This window comes from Pelodiscus sinensis, chromosome 2 (genome assembly GCF_049634645.1).
Source record: "Pelodiscus sinensis isolate JC-2024 chromosome 2, ASM4963464v1, whole genome shotgun sequence".
In the NCBI taxonomy this organism is placed as follows: domain Eukaryota; kingdom Metazoa; phylum Chordata; order Testudines; family Trionychidae; genus Pelodiscus; species Pelodiscus sinensis.
In genome coordinates, this window is record NC_134712.1 from 222,153,444 (window position 1) to 222,168,561 (window position 15,118).

Consider the following 15,118-nt stretch of genomic DNA (forward strand, 5'->3'; position numbering starts at 1 on the left):
CAGATTGTCATATTTTCTATTTAACACCATGTTCACAATAGTGGCATTAACTGCCAAGATGGAGGTGCACCCACATTGCAAAAGTTTTTTTTTTGGGGGGGGGGGGCAAAAGCCCAGAATTAATTACAATTTATTATCTGTATTACGTATTAGTTCATTAGTCACACTGAGAGGAAAATAAACAAGAGAGCACAGATTGTGTGCATGGGGGTGGGATGTAAGGGCAGCAGAAATAAGAAAGAATGAGTCCTGCAGTCACACTGAGGACAGCAATAAGGTAGTAGAAAGATTTTTTTGGGAGAAGCTGGGGGTGGATGGGGAATGTATTAGTTCAGCAGCCCTACCGAGGGGGATGTGAAAGGGCCTGCGGCTGCACACAGGTCATTAGACGGGAACAGGGGTAACCCCAGACTTGGGCCTGCCAGGCGGTGGTGTGTTGGCCCTTGCTCCAGTGGTGAGGGGCGGCCGCCCGGGCGGAGGAAGGGTGTCACTCGGAGTCGCAGGCTAGCCAGCAGGCCTGAGCTGCCACTCCGTGTGCAGCCTGGCCGGGGCAACTCGCACATCAGGTGGCAGAGATATGGGAGTCTTCCGGCTGGCGCGCGCTCTAGTAAGCTCCTGGGCTCGCACGCGCGCAGGCCACGAGGGGGGCCTGCTTCTCTCCCTATCCTGAGCCAGCCTCGCGCACGCGCTCTATTTGGATAGTGGTTAGAACCGTTGGAGGGTCAGAACTCCGCCGTCGCTCACGTTCCTCTGGCGGCCCATGAGGCACTGCGAGATAGCCCGGACCCAGGCCTTCGCCACAGGGAGGTACAGCGCGCCTGCGCGCGGGCCTTGCTGGGCTGCCTGCCTGCCTGCCTGCCGTCGTCCTCAGTGTGCTGCCCCTGTGTGCGTGCGGGACTGACTGATACAGCCCGGGTGGGGGCGAGGAGACACTCCGCCCGCGGACATGGGTCCTAAATCACTGCCGTGGCGGCAGCGGCGGCGGCTGAGTGCCTGAGGGGCAGCCCCGGCCGGGGGAGGGAGCGAGGCAGGGTCGCTGCTGTGTTGACGGTATTTTTAACCCTTAGATGGTCTCCAGCGAGCCGCTACTACTGCCTGTGTCACTGGAGGGCGAGTTCTCCAATAGCATGAAGGAGATGATCGGTGGCTGCTGCGTGTGCTCCGACGAGAGGGGCTGGGCCGAGAACCCGCTGGTATACTGCGACGGGCACGGCTGCAATGTCGCAGTGCATCAAGGTGAGTGACTGTCCGGCCTACAGGCAGTCTCCTGCTTCAGGCCCCCTGTCTCCCACCTGAGACCCTCCCTGACCTGCTCTCATCACAGCCCCCCAACCTCCCTGCTTCCTGCCTCCCTCAGCCACGGTTTCCCACAGCCTCTTTACCGTTTCTTCCTGATACGAGCACCTTCCCGCCCCTCCCCCCACTGTACGTTCACCTGCGCGCTCGCTTCTAGTCCCACCCGACCAACCTGCCCCGCTTTCTTCCAAAACTGCTTTCTCGCTTACATTCCTCCCCCACCCCACAACGTGCCCCTATCACGTCAACTGCCCACCCTGGCCGTCCCCTTCTCTAGAAGTTGCCCATTTTCTCTCCTCCAAATCCCATACCTGTCTGAGGGAAGCCAGGATGGGAGAGGCTGGGAAAAGTGGGCAAAAACAGACTCATCTGTTATGTTTGTCCCTACTGTTTGCTGCTTTCCCTGAAAGTTTGCAGTGTTTTAGCTCTGTTGATTCCAGGGTATTAGAGAGACAAGAGGGATGAGATATTTTTTTTACTGGACCACCTTCTCTTGGAGAAAGAAACAAGATCAGAAGCGTACATAGAACTCTTTTTCTTGAAGAAGAGCTCTCAGTAAGCTTAGAGGCTTATTTCTTACTAACAAAGTTGGTCCAATAAAATATATTATCTCACCCTTCTTGTTGCTCTTTCCCTGAATGTCATTTGGCTGATAGTGTCTGGTAGCTGTGGAGACTTCCAGTTGTAGTGGTTTTGGTGGTGGAGAGGGGCTGGTATTACTAACTGGTCTTGGATCTGCCTGGATTAGTGGAGGGGATTGGTGGGTATCCAGCTCTGACTGTGGTGCAAAATGTATGTATGATTACTGTGTTGCTGTCATTGGGTTGCCTTTACTTTGGGAGGAGGACAGACTGGTTTGTGGTGTTTTCACCTGACTAGAAAAGGAACAAAATAATCCTAACTTCTAAATGAAGAGCAGAAATAAGGAACTGTAAGGGCTGTTTGTAGTTTCTCTTTCCTCCAACTCCAAGGTGACTGTATCTAAAATAAATCAGAAAATATGGAATTTAAAAAAATATATTGTATAAGTAAGAGCAGTGGAGAAGCTGGTGTCTTATTCAGCTCATTCATCTGAGTACCTGAGATTTGTGAGAGATTGAGGCATTTGTACTTTACTGATTAAATATTTTCCACTCCTGCATTTGTATTACATGCAAAACAGTTCATAACATACATACATTGTATTTATGAAGCTTACTCCCCAGTTGATAAAATAAAAGTGGGGGCAATTCAGATAGACCCGCAAAGGGAACTAAATTATCCCTTGTAAAGAACTTAGTGTCCTGAACTGAAGGCAGGCTGAAGAGTACCTAATGTAGTGAGTCTGTTTTTGATTTAGTGTTGCCCTGTTTCCAGAGTGGAGCTGATGCTGAAAGGTGTCCTCCTTTGCCTATAGTTATGCTTGCATCAAGATTTTGGGTTTTTGTTTTTATGTAGTTTAGAATAAGAGAAGAATGACCAGAACATAAAGACTATTTGTATTCAGAAGGAGAAGGAGGCAGTCACTTTTACCAAACTTAGTTCATGCAAAAATAAATATGTTTACTTTTGCTAACACCAGTTTAGCTTCGTAAGTGTTGGTAACCTCGGGAGGTCTAGGGTTATACATATGGTGCTCTGAGCGGGATCATATGAAAATGCTGAAAAAAGTGGTAACAGCACTTCTGTCTTATGATCTTCAGTATTTCTATTGCCTGTGGAGTTAAATTAGGGTTAGCAATGTGGGGAAAGTATTGGAAAATGTCCCTAATGTAGACAGGGAATCTTAAATTGGACATAACTGAATTGCAACTATGTTTATTCAAAATCCAAATATGGAAGGGAAGATGCAATTTCAGTAATAAAACCTGATGATGATACTCTTACATTTTTTGAAGTCAAACACTATTGTGGTGGTTTCAAAAAAGGAAGAATTACTGACATACGTCTACCATATTTACAGCTAGGCTGTGTCTAGATTGGCAAGTTTTTCCACAAAATCATCTGCTTTTGCGGAAAAACTTGCTAGCTGTCTACACTGGCCGCTTGAATTTCCGGAAAAGCACTGACGATCTCATGTAAGGCCGTCAGTGATTTTCCGGAAATACTATGCTGCTCCCTTTTGGGCAAAAGTCTTTTTCTGAAAGACTTTTGCACAAAAGGGCCAGTGTAAACAGCATAGTAGTGTTTTCCGCAAAAAAGCCCCGATTGCAAAAATGTCGATTGGGGCTTTTTTGCAGAAAACCACGTCTAGATTGGCCACGGACGTGCTTTTCCGAAAATCTAGACGAGCTTTTCCGAAAATGCTTTTAACGGAAAAGTTTTCCGTTAAAAGCATTTTCGGAAAATCATGCCAGTGTAGATCTAGCCCTAAAGTTTATTTTGAGTGTATGTTATTAAAAATGGTGCAGATCTTCACAGTTGACATTGTGGAACTGATAGAGGAGGCACTTGCATTTTTTAAAAGTCAGAATGCTTACAACAGTCCTGATACCCTTTTGGGGCTGAATTTTCATGCTACTTAATAGTCTAAAAATTAAACATCTCCTTTTTTGGGAAGTTATAATTATTTGCATATCAGACTTCTCAGATACGAGGCTGTCACTCTTGTCAGTTCTGAAGAAGCTTCTTTAAAATTTAATTATTTAATCCTCTGAGAAGATAAATCCTCTTAACTCATTGAAGAAACTTTATGTAGAAATAACAAAAATGTAATCATAAGGAAATCATATATTGAACAACAAACAATCTTTAAATTTGTTAATGCACAGGAGTGATATTCAAGACACAGATGCAGATATATTTGGAACTTACCTTACATTTCAAATGAGGAATGTCACTACCTGTGATGGACCTGGAACTGACTTGCCAACCTCACTCCCTGAATTTCCCTTATCATTTACTTCCTTATATTATATGCTATGTTTCTCTGCACTAGGGATATGATAGTGTAATCGTGTAAATGGTTAACTGATGAGCCCAGGCTCATTGGTTAACCTTCACAGTTACATGCAGCCCCCCTTCCCTCCCACATTGCTGCCTCTGTCTCAGGCTCCCCGCAAACACCAGCTCCTGTGGAGCTGCATGCGCCCCCGCACTGCTGCCTCTGATACAGAGGAAGCAGCTTGTGGGGACAGGTGAGAGCTGGCATTTAAGCTGGCTCTCCATGCGTACTAGCTCTTGCAGAGGTGCCTGCCTCTCCCCCTTTCCCAGATTCTGCTTAAAAGCTGGCTCCCCGTGAGCACTGGTTCTCTCCTGCCCCCTGACAGCTGCTTCTGCGAATCAGCAGTGTGAGAGGAGGGGCAGCTCCTGTGGAGTAGCTTTCCCCTTGTGTGTAAACATGTACCCGCTGATAATTTCAATGGGTACAAGTTTACTAAAATGAACACATTTTAACATCCCTATTCTGCACTATTGCCAATTTCCAATTATATGTGCTGAGACAGGTCTTCAACAGTAAGGTCAGAATTGTTGTATCCTTTCTGATGATATTTTGAATCTTCAAATGTAGTGCATATTTACTTGACTGTGCAAACAAGTTATTATGCCAAATTTCTTGTTTTTTGGGAGGTGGGAAGTATCTCCCTCTCTACTTGTCTTTGCCAATTTTAGTTTGTGGTAGGTCAATGAAGAAAAATGTTTTCTCTTCATTACATCTATATTACAGAACTTTAACCTACACAAATAATAAAAGGGAATAATAAGTACCCCTAGTACCTACAGTTTTCAGACACACAATTTTTTTGTACCATGGCAACATATTTGTTTAAACAACTTCATCGTAGCCAGGCGGGTGATGAAATTTTTGGGTGTAAAAAGTACAAAAATAAGAAGTCGCTGTAAAACTTAAAACAAAAATTCAGTTTTCTCCAAATTTCAGTTGTGTTGACATACCCCCCCCCGACTTCTCTCGAGTACCCCTAAGGGTACTCATACCACCGATTGAGAAACACTGTATTAGAGTATTTTACTAGTTAGTTGTATTTCCCCCTCCACTCCTCTTTGTTGTTTGCAGCTAATTTGTCAGGTGACTTTTTAATTGCTACTTTTTACCTGACTGTATATTTAGAATTTGAAATAATCTGGCACTGCAAGCAAAATGTATTTCATAAACTGGGTTCATACAGCATTTGATATCTGAAGTGTAGAAAGTCAAATTCAAAATTATTCTGTGGGAAACATAATTTGACTTTGTTGTATGTACAGAGGCATTACAAATAAACCTGTCTATACAAATATTTGTACTTGAGGTTCCCAGGGGACACCATTACTGGTGCTATGAGAACTATTACTTTGAGTTTCCTGTTATGGATATTTAATATTTAAACTATTAAACACATCCTGCTAGGACCCTCTTTTGTTATACACCAGACAAACTTAGACCCGAATTCAGCAAGGTGATCCGAATAGAGAGACTTTTATATTTACGTTTAGCCCCTCTGAAGTCAGTAAACCCTGCATATGGGAATAAAGGGATTCACATGTATGCTTTCAAAATCAGGACTATAGTAAAATCAGAACCTACAAGAGTTTACTTTGAACTTGGGCTACTTAATAGTGCAAGTAATTTATAAGTGCAATGTTTCAAAGATTGAGGCATTAAAATGTATTGTGACTTCAAATCTAGTTTTGATCTTGTTCAGTTTTGTCATATCCGTAACTGCACTTGCCTCGTGAGACAAAATATTATTTCTACGTTTAGAAATATCTTGTGCTTGCTGCAGTGCGCAAGTGCACAAAAAGTCATGTTATTGAAGTTAAATGTTATTTTTGTGACCATTTTTTCCAGTTCTAGTGTAACGCAATAAACTTTTATTTAAAATTTTTTTAACACTACAAAAGACAGATGTGGTTTTGTGAAGCTGTCTTCTATCCTAAATTAAACAGCAAAACATACTGCATGTAAAACATCTAAACTATATTTGAACAATTTTTGTTTTCAGAGTAAGGTAAATTGCAGTTTGTTTTACTTAATCAAAACAAGTATTTTGCATAAACTTACAGATTAAGTAGTTTGTACTTGACTACTAGCTTGAGTGGTAATTTTGACAGTTTATTGGGAATAACATGTTTTACCCATAGAAGTAGATTTTAGGGGGGAGTAAATGCTTCAAGCTCCGTCAATGAATTAGTTATAACAGAGCAAAGTAGAACCATATTGTAGAATTGCATTATGATTGCTAAAATATTTTATCTTGTCTGAAACAGCTTGCTATGGAATTGTTCAAGTACCTACTGGACCTTGGTTTTGCAGGAAGTGTGAATCTCAAGAAAGAGCAGCCAGAGTGGTAGGTGTTTTTGTTTGTTTGTTTGTTAAATAATACTACAAAATTGCTTTGTAGCAATGTTATTAAACATTTGTTGAACTTTCTGTTTGTTTAATTCCATGTTAGACACCATCATTCTGAAATATATTTTTGTTCTGTTTATTTGTTGCTGTCTTTTTTTAAGTTTAAAATAGTTTGTTATTACTCAGGTACAGATGTATCCCTGGCAATTTTTGTGATTTTTAGTCACACTTTCCAAAGTTCTCTCCTGTTATTCCTTATTGTATTGTGTAAAAGACCCATACAAAGATAAGGGATGTAAAAAACTGTTAGAATAGTTAACTGGTTAAACGGATAAAATTAGACTTGTTAATCATTGGCAGGCAGGTGGAAAGCAGCCCCCGGGGTTAGGTTCCTGCTGTCCTCCTGGGCTTTGTTGCAAGGGCCAGGTCCTTCCTCATGACCCAGCGCAGCTTGGGCTACCAATCCACGCTAGCATGGTTGGGGTCGGGATACCACTGTGCAGTGCCTGTGCAGCCGAGGTCACGTCATAGTTGCATCTGAATGCCCAGGCTGCTCCAGCACGGCTGAGATTGGGATCCCGCCTGTTCTGCACTGGCATGGCCATTCACGATGCTCCAGCGCGGCCAGGGCCTGGGGTGGGGGAGTAGACACAGGTATGGTCCCGCCTGTTGCCCCCTTGCAGCCAGCGAGACTCAGCGAGGGCAGCTTCAGTCTGACGCGATTGGTTGTCTAACCAGTTACCCGGCAAGCATTCCAATAAGCTTACCAGGTGACCAGTTAAACAGTTAACTTTTTACATCCCTAGCTGGTAGGGGAAACTGCTTAACTGTATACTACAAGTCTTGCCAAGTACACAAACTAAAACAGACTTTTTTCTCTAATATATTACAGCAGTGTTGGGTGTTGAAAAAGTAACAGTTTTAAAAAGTATTGTCCATAAGAGTTAGTGTGTCTGTGAAAACTGCTAGTGTCCCTGTAAGTTTGTGATTAAAAACAGTTTTGGGACTAACGTGGCATAAAATAATTTAATCAGAGAGTTTTCTCTCCTCCTTAACTTCTAGATTTTACAAGACAAAATTGAAAGATTCAGAAAATCCTTCTACCAGAACAAAAGTGTGGGTTTTATGTTTTTTATTTTTTTTAAAGCACACAACTAATTCTTTGAAAACTTTTTTTGGCGGAAATTAGAACGTGGTCAGATGACATTATGGTGCCTTTTTAGATGCTTTTAAAGTCAGAAGGCTCATACTTGGCTCTGATTGGTACCTTTATTGGTATCCTCAGCAGAGGCAAAGTACTGAATTACCAGGAAGTGAACTACCCTTGCAGCCACTGGAAGTGAGCCTTCTAGGTCAAGAGGAAAATATATATGCTATGGCAGTTTTGAGAAGTTGGTACTGGTCCAGACCCTTTTACTGACAGCCTTTGACACCAAACTTCTCAATCTGTCACCTTTCTGCCCCAACAGTGTCCAACTAAAAAAGGGTCTGTCTATGCTACAGTCCTAACACAGCTGATCTGTGACCTGGTTACAGTATTCCATTTTATAGTACTGTAGTGTAGACTAGATCTTAACACGGTTTCATAAGTAGGCTAAAGCTCTGACCGTGTTATGGAATTCAGTTAAGGTCCGTTCTGTAATTTTGTCATAACTAGTTATGCAGACATAGCTGTAGTGTAAGAAGATGTGTTATGCAAGCAAACCCTTGAATCTGCAAGTATGATGGTCAAATGTAGTAGTTCTGCTTAATATTTGTCTAGAAACAAAATTAGAATTAAATAGGCTGTATTTTATTGAACAATTTTCAATTAGTGTGCTGAAACCTCTTGATTTTGAAATGGGCTATAATTAATAGCACTAACTCTAGGCATATGTTCTCTCGCTGATGCACAGTTGCTTTAAATGGTTAATTGCCATCAATATTAGTAAGCTAATTACATCTGATTTGGTTGGATACTAGATTTCAATATTTTTGTGCACTAAAGCTTTTCTTTCTGCTATGACACATTTAAGAAATGGGCAGATGGAGATAGCTGGCACTTACTTAGTCTACAGGTTGCACCTCCCAAAACCAGAATTCTCTGGTCTGGCAATATCTGTGGTCCTGCAAGACCATGACTATTCCTGGATCAGGATTCCCAGTAGCCTAATGGCAGGAGGGTAATTCAGGAGGGACCAGGCTAAAGCAGCAGGACGAAGCAGGGAGTGGGTGTGGTGGCAGCCCCCAGCAGCCTGCAACAGTGGAACTGGATCTGGCAGCAGCCCCTGGCAGCTTGTGGCACGGGGCAGCCTCCAACAGCGCAGAACTGGGCCGGCGACAGACCATGAGAGTGCAGTGCGGAGCCAGAGCCCTGAGCAGCCCACGGAAGCGGGGCCAGAGTCTGTGGGCTGCTGTGGGGCATCAGCCCAAGCCTTTGGCAGTCCGTGACAGTGGGGCCAGGGCTGGTAGTAGCTCCAGCAGCCCCCGTCAATTGGGGCTGGGACCAGAGTCTGAGCCCTTGGTAGCTCTGGAAGCGCAGGGCTGGAGCCTGTCGAATCCTGTGGCATTGTGGGTTGCTGGAGCTTAGCAGACAATCCAGTCAGGGGAGCAGTAACAGGGTCAGCAACCCAACAGGCAGCCTGGCCAGGGATGGAGGTAGTGGGGAGCCCTCCTGGAGCTGGGAGCTATGGCAGTGAACCTTCTCAAGTCTGGCAAATTTCCTGGTTTAGGACTGGTCAGGTCCCGAGGATGTTGAATCAGAGAGGTCCAATCTGTTCTAATAATTCACAAATTGTATATTTTTATATTACAAGCAAATACTGTATCTCCTTGTCTGTCATGTAACATCTTAACAAGCTTTTTGAAGCAGGGACCATGTCTTTGTGCTTTGCATGGTACCAAGAAGAATGGGCCCCAATAGGAAAAGTTCAAAACAATGTGAAGAAGCGATTAGAGTATTAAGTAAGTTATCCATGTTTTATGTAATTCATTAAGACTTCTCAGATATTTGAGAATAAGTTAAACAAGAAAGCAGGTGAAAATGATCTTACATTCCTTAGACCTGGTCTGCCCTGGGAGTTTAGGTCATATTTCTAAACAAGTCCACACCACCAAGGCTGTTTCGACGACTTTAACGTCCATGAAAGTCAGTTTCGGTACTCCTGTTTTTCATGAGGAGTGACGTGAAATTCAACCATGCGTAGTCATCCTTATGGTAGTGCAGAAGCAGCGATATGAAAGTTGAAGTTTTTAGCCTCCAGGAAGTGTTCCACAGTGTGCTGTGGTGACTGCTCTGGCCTGGACTGTCAACTCTTGCTCTGCAGGTGAACAGGAGAACCTCTGGGAAAATTTGAATTTCATTTCCAGCATGGTGAGCAGATCTTGGAGCAGGCAGCACACCTGAGCAGCACACCTGACCCTACGAGTTTCCAGGGTCACAGATGAATACCAGCATGGAGCATGCAAGAGATCCTGGACCTCAGAGCTGTGTGGGGAGTGGAATCTGTTCTTGTAGAACTACAAGCCAGAAAAGGAACACTGCTTTATATGCCTTGATCGCAGAGGGCATGGAAAAGCGAGGATATTCCAGGGACACCCAGCATTGGCACACACAAATAAGGAACTGAGGCTTTTGTACCAGAAGGCAAAGGAGGCAAGTGAATGGTCTGAATCATTTCTGCAAACATGCCCCACTTCTATGAGAAGCTACAAGCTAGGCGGACCCCAATCAACTTGCCTAGCCAGTCTATGGATACTTCCTAAGATACTCCTCTTGCATCCTTGGGCAGCGGTGTGGAGGGCAGAGTCAATGAGAAGGAGGAGGAAAGTGTTCAGCAGGCAAGAGGTATAACCAATGTCACCGACAGCAAGGCACCTTTTCATAATTTGAGAAACAATCTGCTCCTCCCATCATGATTCGCAGCTAGGCACTGATCCCGGAGAAGACACTTTTGGTGAGTTTACATTTTTTCATCATGCTACAAGCGGATTAAGGAAATTGGGTGTGATCTATGATGGCTACTGTGCCTGCACAGTGTGAGGGGGGTGTCCCAGACCAGCTTGTTAATGTGTCTGGAGATGGAAGTGTGAGTCCTCCCTGCACAACTCCATAAAGCTCTCATAGAGGAACTCTGTAATCCTTCTCAAGGTTTCTGGGGAGGCCTACCTTATTATGTTTGCCACTTTCCATGTCAAGCCAGCAGTAAGTGGTCTGGCATCATTGCAGCACAGAGCATTGCAGCATAAGGTCCAGGTTTCTGGCCAGTCAGTCATCTTCTACTCCCGATCAGTATGATTCAGAGAAAATTGATATCTCGTATGTTAATCTGGGTGAGGTAGGGGAAGCTAATTGCTGGCATGTCTGCACTAAATCTCTGTTTGCTCAGGAAACATGGCTTCAGTCCCTGCTCTGCTGCCATGCCCAGTCCTCCTCCCCCTCCCACCTTCATGGTCCTCTGGGAAGCGAAAGTTGTGCACTCCTGCCAACTGTAGGGTGGGAGGTTGCTGAACACACAGGTGCCATGTGAGCCTCTTATCTACCCTGCTGCCCCACCCAGACCCGCTTCCCCTACGTTCTCAAGCTCCGGCCTGTCCCTTATCATATGTGCCACCAAACCGAGTCCAGCTGCTCCCCTAAGCTACTAACAGATAAGGTTTTATGCTCTATAATATATCCCTGTAAAGTCTGCTCTTCACTTTTTGTTACAGCAGAAACATCAGCAAGCATGCTGCACACTTCCCTGGCTCCACCAGCTGTCTGGTTGGCACAAATCTGCAGGTGAAAATGGAGTTGGAGTGACATATTCAAGGAGCAAATGCAATCCATCCACTTGGACAGGGAGTCCTTAAGTGAGTGGAGGAATATGCTGCTGCTGGAGTTGAGAGTGTGTAGGGAGCTGGAAGTGAAGAACCGGGAAAAGGTCTTGAACACCATGGCGGATGTGATGGACCGCATGGCAGCCTTCCAGGACAGCTTTGTGCATAGACACCTCCTCCAGCCCTTGCAGAACCACATTCCCTCCTCATCAAGTTTCATTTCTCCATCTCCCAGGGTCTTTAGAATGCAGGATGGAGAGTCAAGGGCAGGTTCTCATTCAACCCTCTGGGATGCTTCCTGAAGCAAAAGGCTGTCCTTCTTACAGTTGTCATCAACCCCTCCTCCCCCAAGCTCCCACCATGAACTCTTTTTCTGTCCCTTCTGTGCCCTAAATAAAACCGCATGCTTTCTGAACAGCAGTCTCTTTATTGCTTATGTTGAAGAGGTGTGTGTGTGGGAGTTACAGGCAAGTACACTGAATGCAGGGGCACCTTGTTGAGAGCAACATGCATGGCTCATAAATCTGGCCGTTCATAAAACTGACTTTCCAAGTCTCTGATTTGCAGTGCCCCTCGTTGTGCTCTCCTTAGTGCTCTGTTGTGTGGCTGCTCATAATTGCTGGCTAGGTATCAACCCCCACCCTTGCCATTTTATAACTTTCCTCCTTACTCTCACAAATATTATGGAGCACACAGTATGGATGTAAGAATTTAACTGGTTAACTTATCATTTACCATTAATGTATAAACTCTGCATGGGGCTGCTGGGAATGGTTAATGGTGTAACTGATAGAATTGGTATCAGTTACATGATTAATAGTTTTATTAATTCTTTCCATTCCTAGCACACAGCAGGCTGCCACTACATGGGAAAGTTGCATTTATTGGGGGTCTAACCTAGTCAGTAGACTGTGGAACTTTCCCATTAAACATCCCAAAGCACGTTCTACACCATTCTGCGTTTGCTTAGCCTGTAGTTGAACTGCTTCTCATTACGGTCCAGGCTGCTTGGGTATGGCTTCATGAGTCTTGGATGCAAGGGGTAGGTTGGGTCTCTAAGGATCACTATCAGTGATAGTGCATGGCAGCTGAGCTTCCCAGGTGGTTCATCAGCCCTGCGTAGTCAGTCAGCTCCATGAAAGAGCCCTGAGCCTCTGACTGAGTGGGCCTGATTAATCATCTGTGAAGCTGTGCTGCTGAGCTGTTGAGAGAGGGCTGATCATTATTGCCATTTCAGCATCTCTCGTGGTCATTTTCCAGTTTGGGAAGAAAGTTACAGTTTGCTGCTTTCTGAAGAGGCAGCAGTTCCTAAATATGCATGTGTCACACACCTTTCCCAGTCATTCCACGTGATGTCTGTGATCCATCAGCACCATCAAGAAGTACCCCTTGCAGTTCATGTACTCCTTAACAAAGTGGTCGGGTGCCAGGATGGGGATGTGCATTCCATCTATTGTCCCACCACAGTTAGGGAAACCCATTATGGCAAAGCCCTCCACTGTGTCCTTCACGTTTCCCAGTCATAATCCTCCATAGCAGAAGAATGTTGATTGCCTTGGCTACTTGCATCACAAAAGCCCCCACTGTATATTTTCCCCACTCTAAATTGATTCCTAAGTGACCGATAGCTGTCTGATGTTGCAAGCTTTCACAGGGCAGTTATCACTCACTTCTCCACTGTTGGTGTGGGTATCATTCTGGTATTCTTGCGATTCAGAGAAGGAGGAAAAGCAATTCACAAATTTCCATGATAGTGGCCTTATTCATATGAAAGTTTTGCAGCCCACTGCTAATCATCCCATACTCTCATAACTATGCAGTCCCATCAGTCTGTGCTTATCTGACAGAACCATAAGCAGCATTCCACTGTGTCAAGAGAATCAAATGTGGGCAGCATTTGCCAGTTGCTCAGTTCAAGTGCTTTGCAGAAGAGAATGTTCGTGGCCTCCTGAGAGTCATCCTCGTTCCAGTGAACACTAGATATTCTTTGGATATACTCTATCATAGGCTCACTGTGGTTAATATGATTGTCATAATGCTTTGATGCTCAATGGGCTCCACAGTGGGTTCCATGGTTATGCTGCTATGGCATCTTTGTGGATAGCCGAGGGATAAAACGGTGCAAAGAGGCATTTACTGTTGTGTTCAAGCAAGGGCAGGGGGAGGAGGGAGAAGACAAGTGCATTATGGGATGCTGATAACGTACCCAGAACCACCTGCTGTACAGTATTGTTCCCAGTGTGCACTAGGAGCATCACCCAGAATGCAAAGGGGCATAGGAATTGTGGTATAGCTACCCACAGTGCATCACTCTGAAAGACAATGGTTGTCATTCTAATGGGGATGTGCTACTTTGAAATGAGTCTAATTCTTGCGTACTGTGGGGACATACACCTTTGACTTGGCAAAATCTGGTGCTAAAAAGTCAATTTTAATAAATGTGACTACATTTCATAGTGTAGACATGACCTTAGTGACTTAAGAATGGTCATACTGGGACCAAAGATCCATCTAACCCAGTATCCTGTCTTCTGACAGTGGCCAATGCTAGGTGCCCTGGGGGGAATTAATAAAACACATAATCAAGTGGTTCCTCCCCTGTCACCCATTCCCAGCCTCTGACAAACAAAGGCTAGGGACACCATTCCTACCCGTTCTGGCTAATAGGCATTGATGGACCTAACCTCCATGAATTTGTCTAACTCTTTTTGAACCCCGTAAAAGTCCTGGTCTGAGCAACATTCTCTGGCAAGGAGTTCCCTAGGTTTACTATATGGTAATGAATTTAACTGTCTGTACTACTGTTTTTTTCATTCTAAAAAGGCATGTTCTCCCATTAATGTATTTAAAGCCAAATATTTTATTGGATGGATCCAATTGCCAGCACGATTATATAGTATTCATAATAGTTAGTTGGAATTAAAGAAAAACCATGCTGGTAGTTTTCCTGTTTCAAATGTTTCCATACCATGGCCAGGGCTCTAGCCTTTATTTGTAGTAAAACTTTGGAGGTAAGAAACTACAGTAAGGAAAAACATGTGCCATGCTGTCATCATACATACCTCTAGAGTTTGTCGTTAGGGCTGCACGTAAGCTGGTTAGAGTGTTTCGTTAGGTTAGGGGTCAGCAACTTTTTCAAACCAAAGAGTCAAACGACTTCAAAATTCAGAACAAGTGGTCAACAAAGAGCCAGGATAAGAATGGCCATTTATATGATTGAAAATATACAACTTAATATTACTAATAATTGACATAATGATTAATAATAGCATACATGAAATGTTGTACTCAATAACTTTATTTAATGGGACTTCTGCTGCTTCATCTTTTCTCAAATTTCTTTGTAGTTTCCATCATAACTGGTCAAATCCAGCTTCATGCATGCATGCAGGCTTTCTTCTGTCAATCTTTAGCGCAAATTACTTTTGATGTGGTTCAAATGAGAGAGAGCCTGCTCTCACATATAGGTGGTGCCAAACATTGAAAGTAAAGCCAAGCTGAAATTATGTGTGGTGTTGCATGTGACAGGAAGTTCTTTCTGCAAACTTGGAATCAGATTATCATTGTGCTCCAATTTCTCCATATCAGCCCATTTGTGCATTTTTGCCAATTCTGCACGTTGTCGAGCAAGACATTATAAATCAGAATTCAGCTTGATGAATTTTTCCATCCAGACATCAGACTCCTTGAAATCTGCTATTTCTGTTTCTGAATTGCTGACTGAGATGCCTGGAATGACTGTCAAATCCAGTTCTT

General features: G+C 44.0%; 1 protein-coding gene across 7 annotated transcripts in view; it reads left to right on the top strand.

The window, feature by feature from the left end:
• Positions 1–655: 655 nt before the first annotated feature.
• The window catches only part of MLLT10 (MLLT10 histone lysine methyltransferase DOT1L cofactor), a 310,090-nt gene continuing 295,627 nt past the window's right edge, over positions 656–15,118 (top strand). For 4 of the 7 annotated variants that reach the window (XM_075922495.1, XM_075922498.1, XM_075922497.1 and 1 more), the window contains exons 1-3: positions 770–885; positions 1,068–1,236; positions 6,484–6,563. In XM_075922495.1, the coding sequence (XP_075778610.1) occupies positions 1,068–1,236; positions 6,484–6,563 (249 nt within the window). In that variant the 5' untranslated portion in view covers positions 770–885. Of the gene's footprint in view, positions 886–1,067; positions 1,237–6,481; positions 6,564–15,118 lie in introns of those variants that run through there. The other 3 variants (XM_075922496.1, XM_006119517.4, XM_075922499.1) reach the window with 3 other exon arrangements.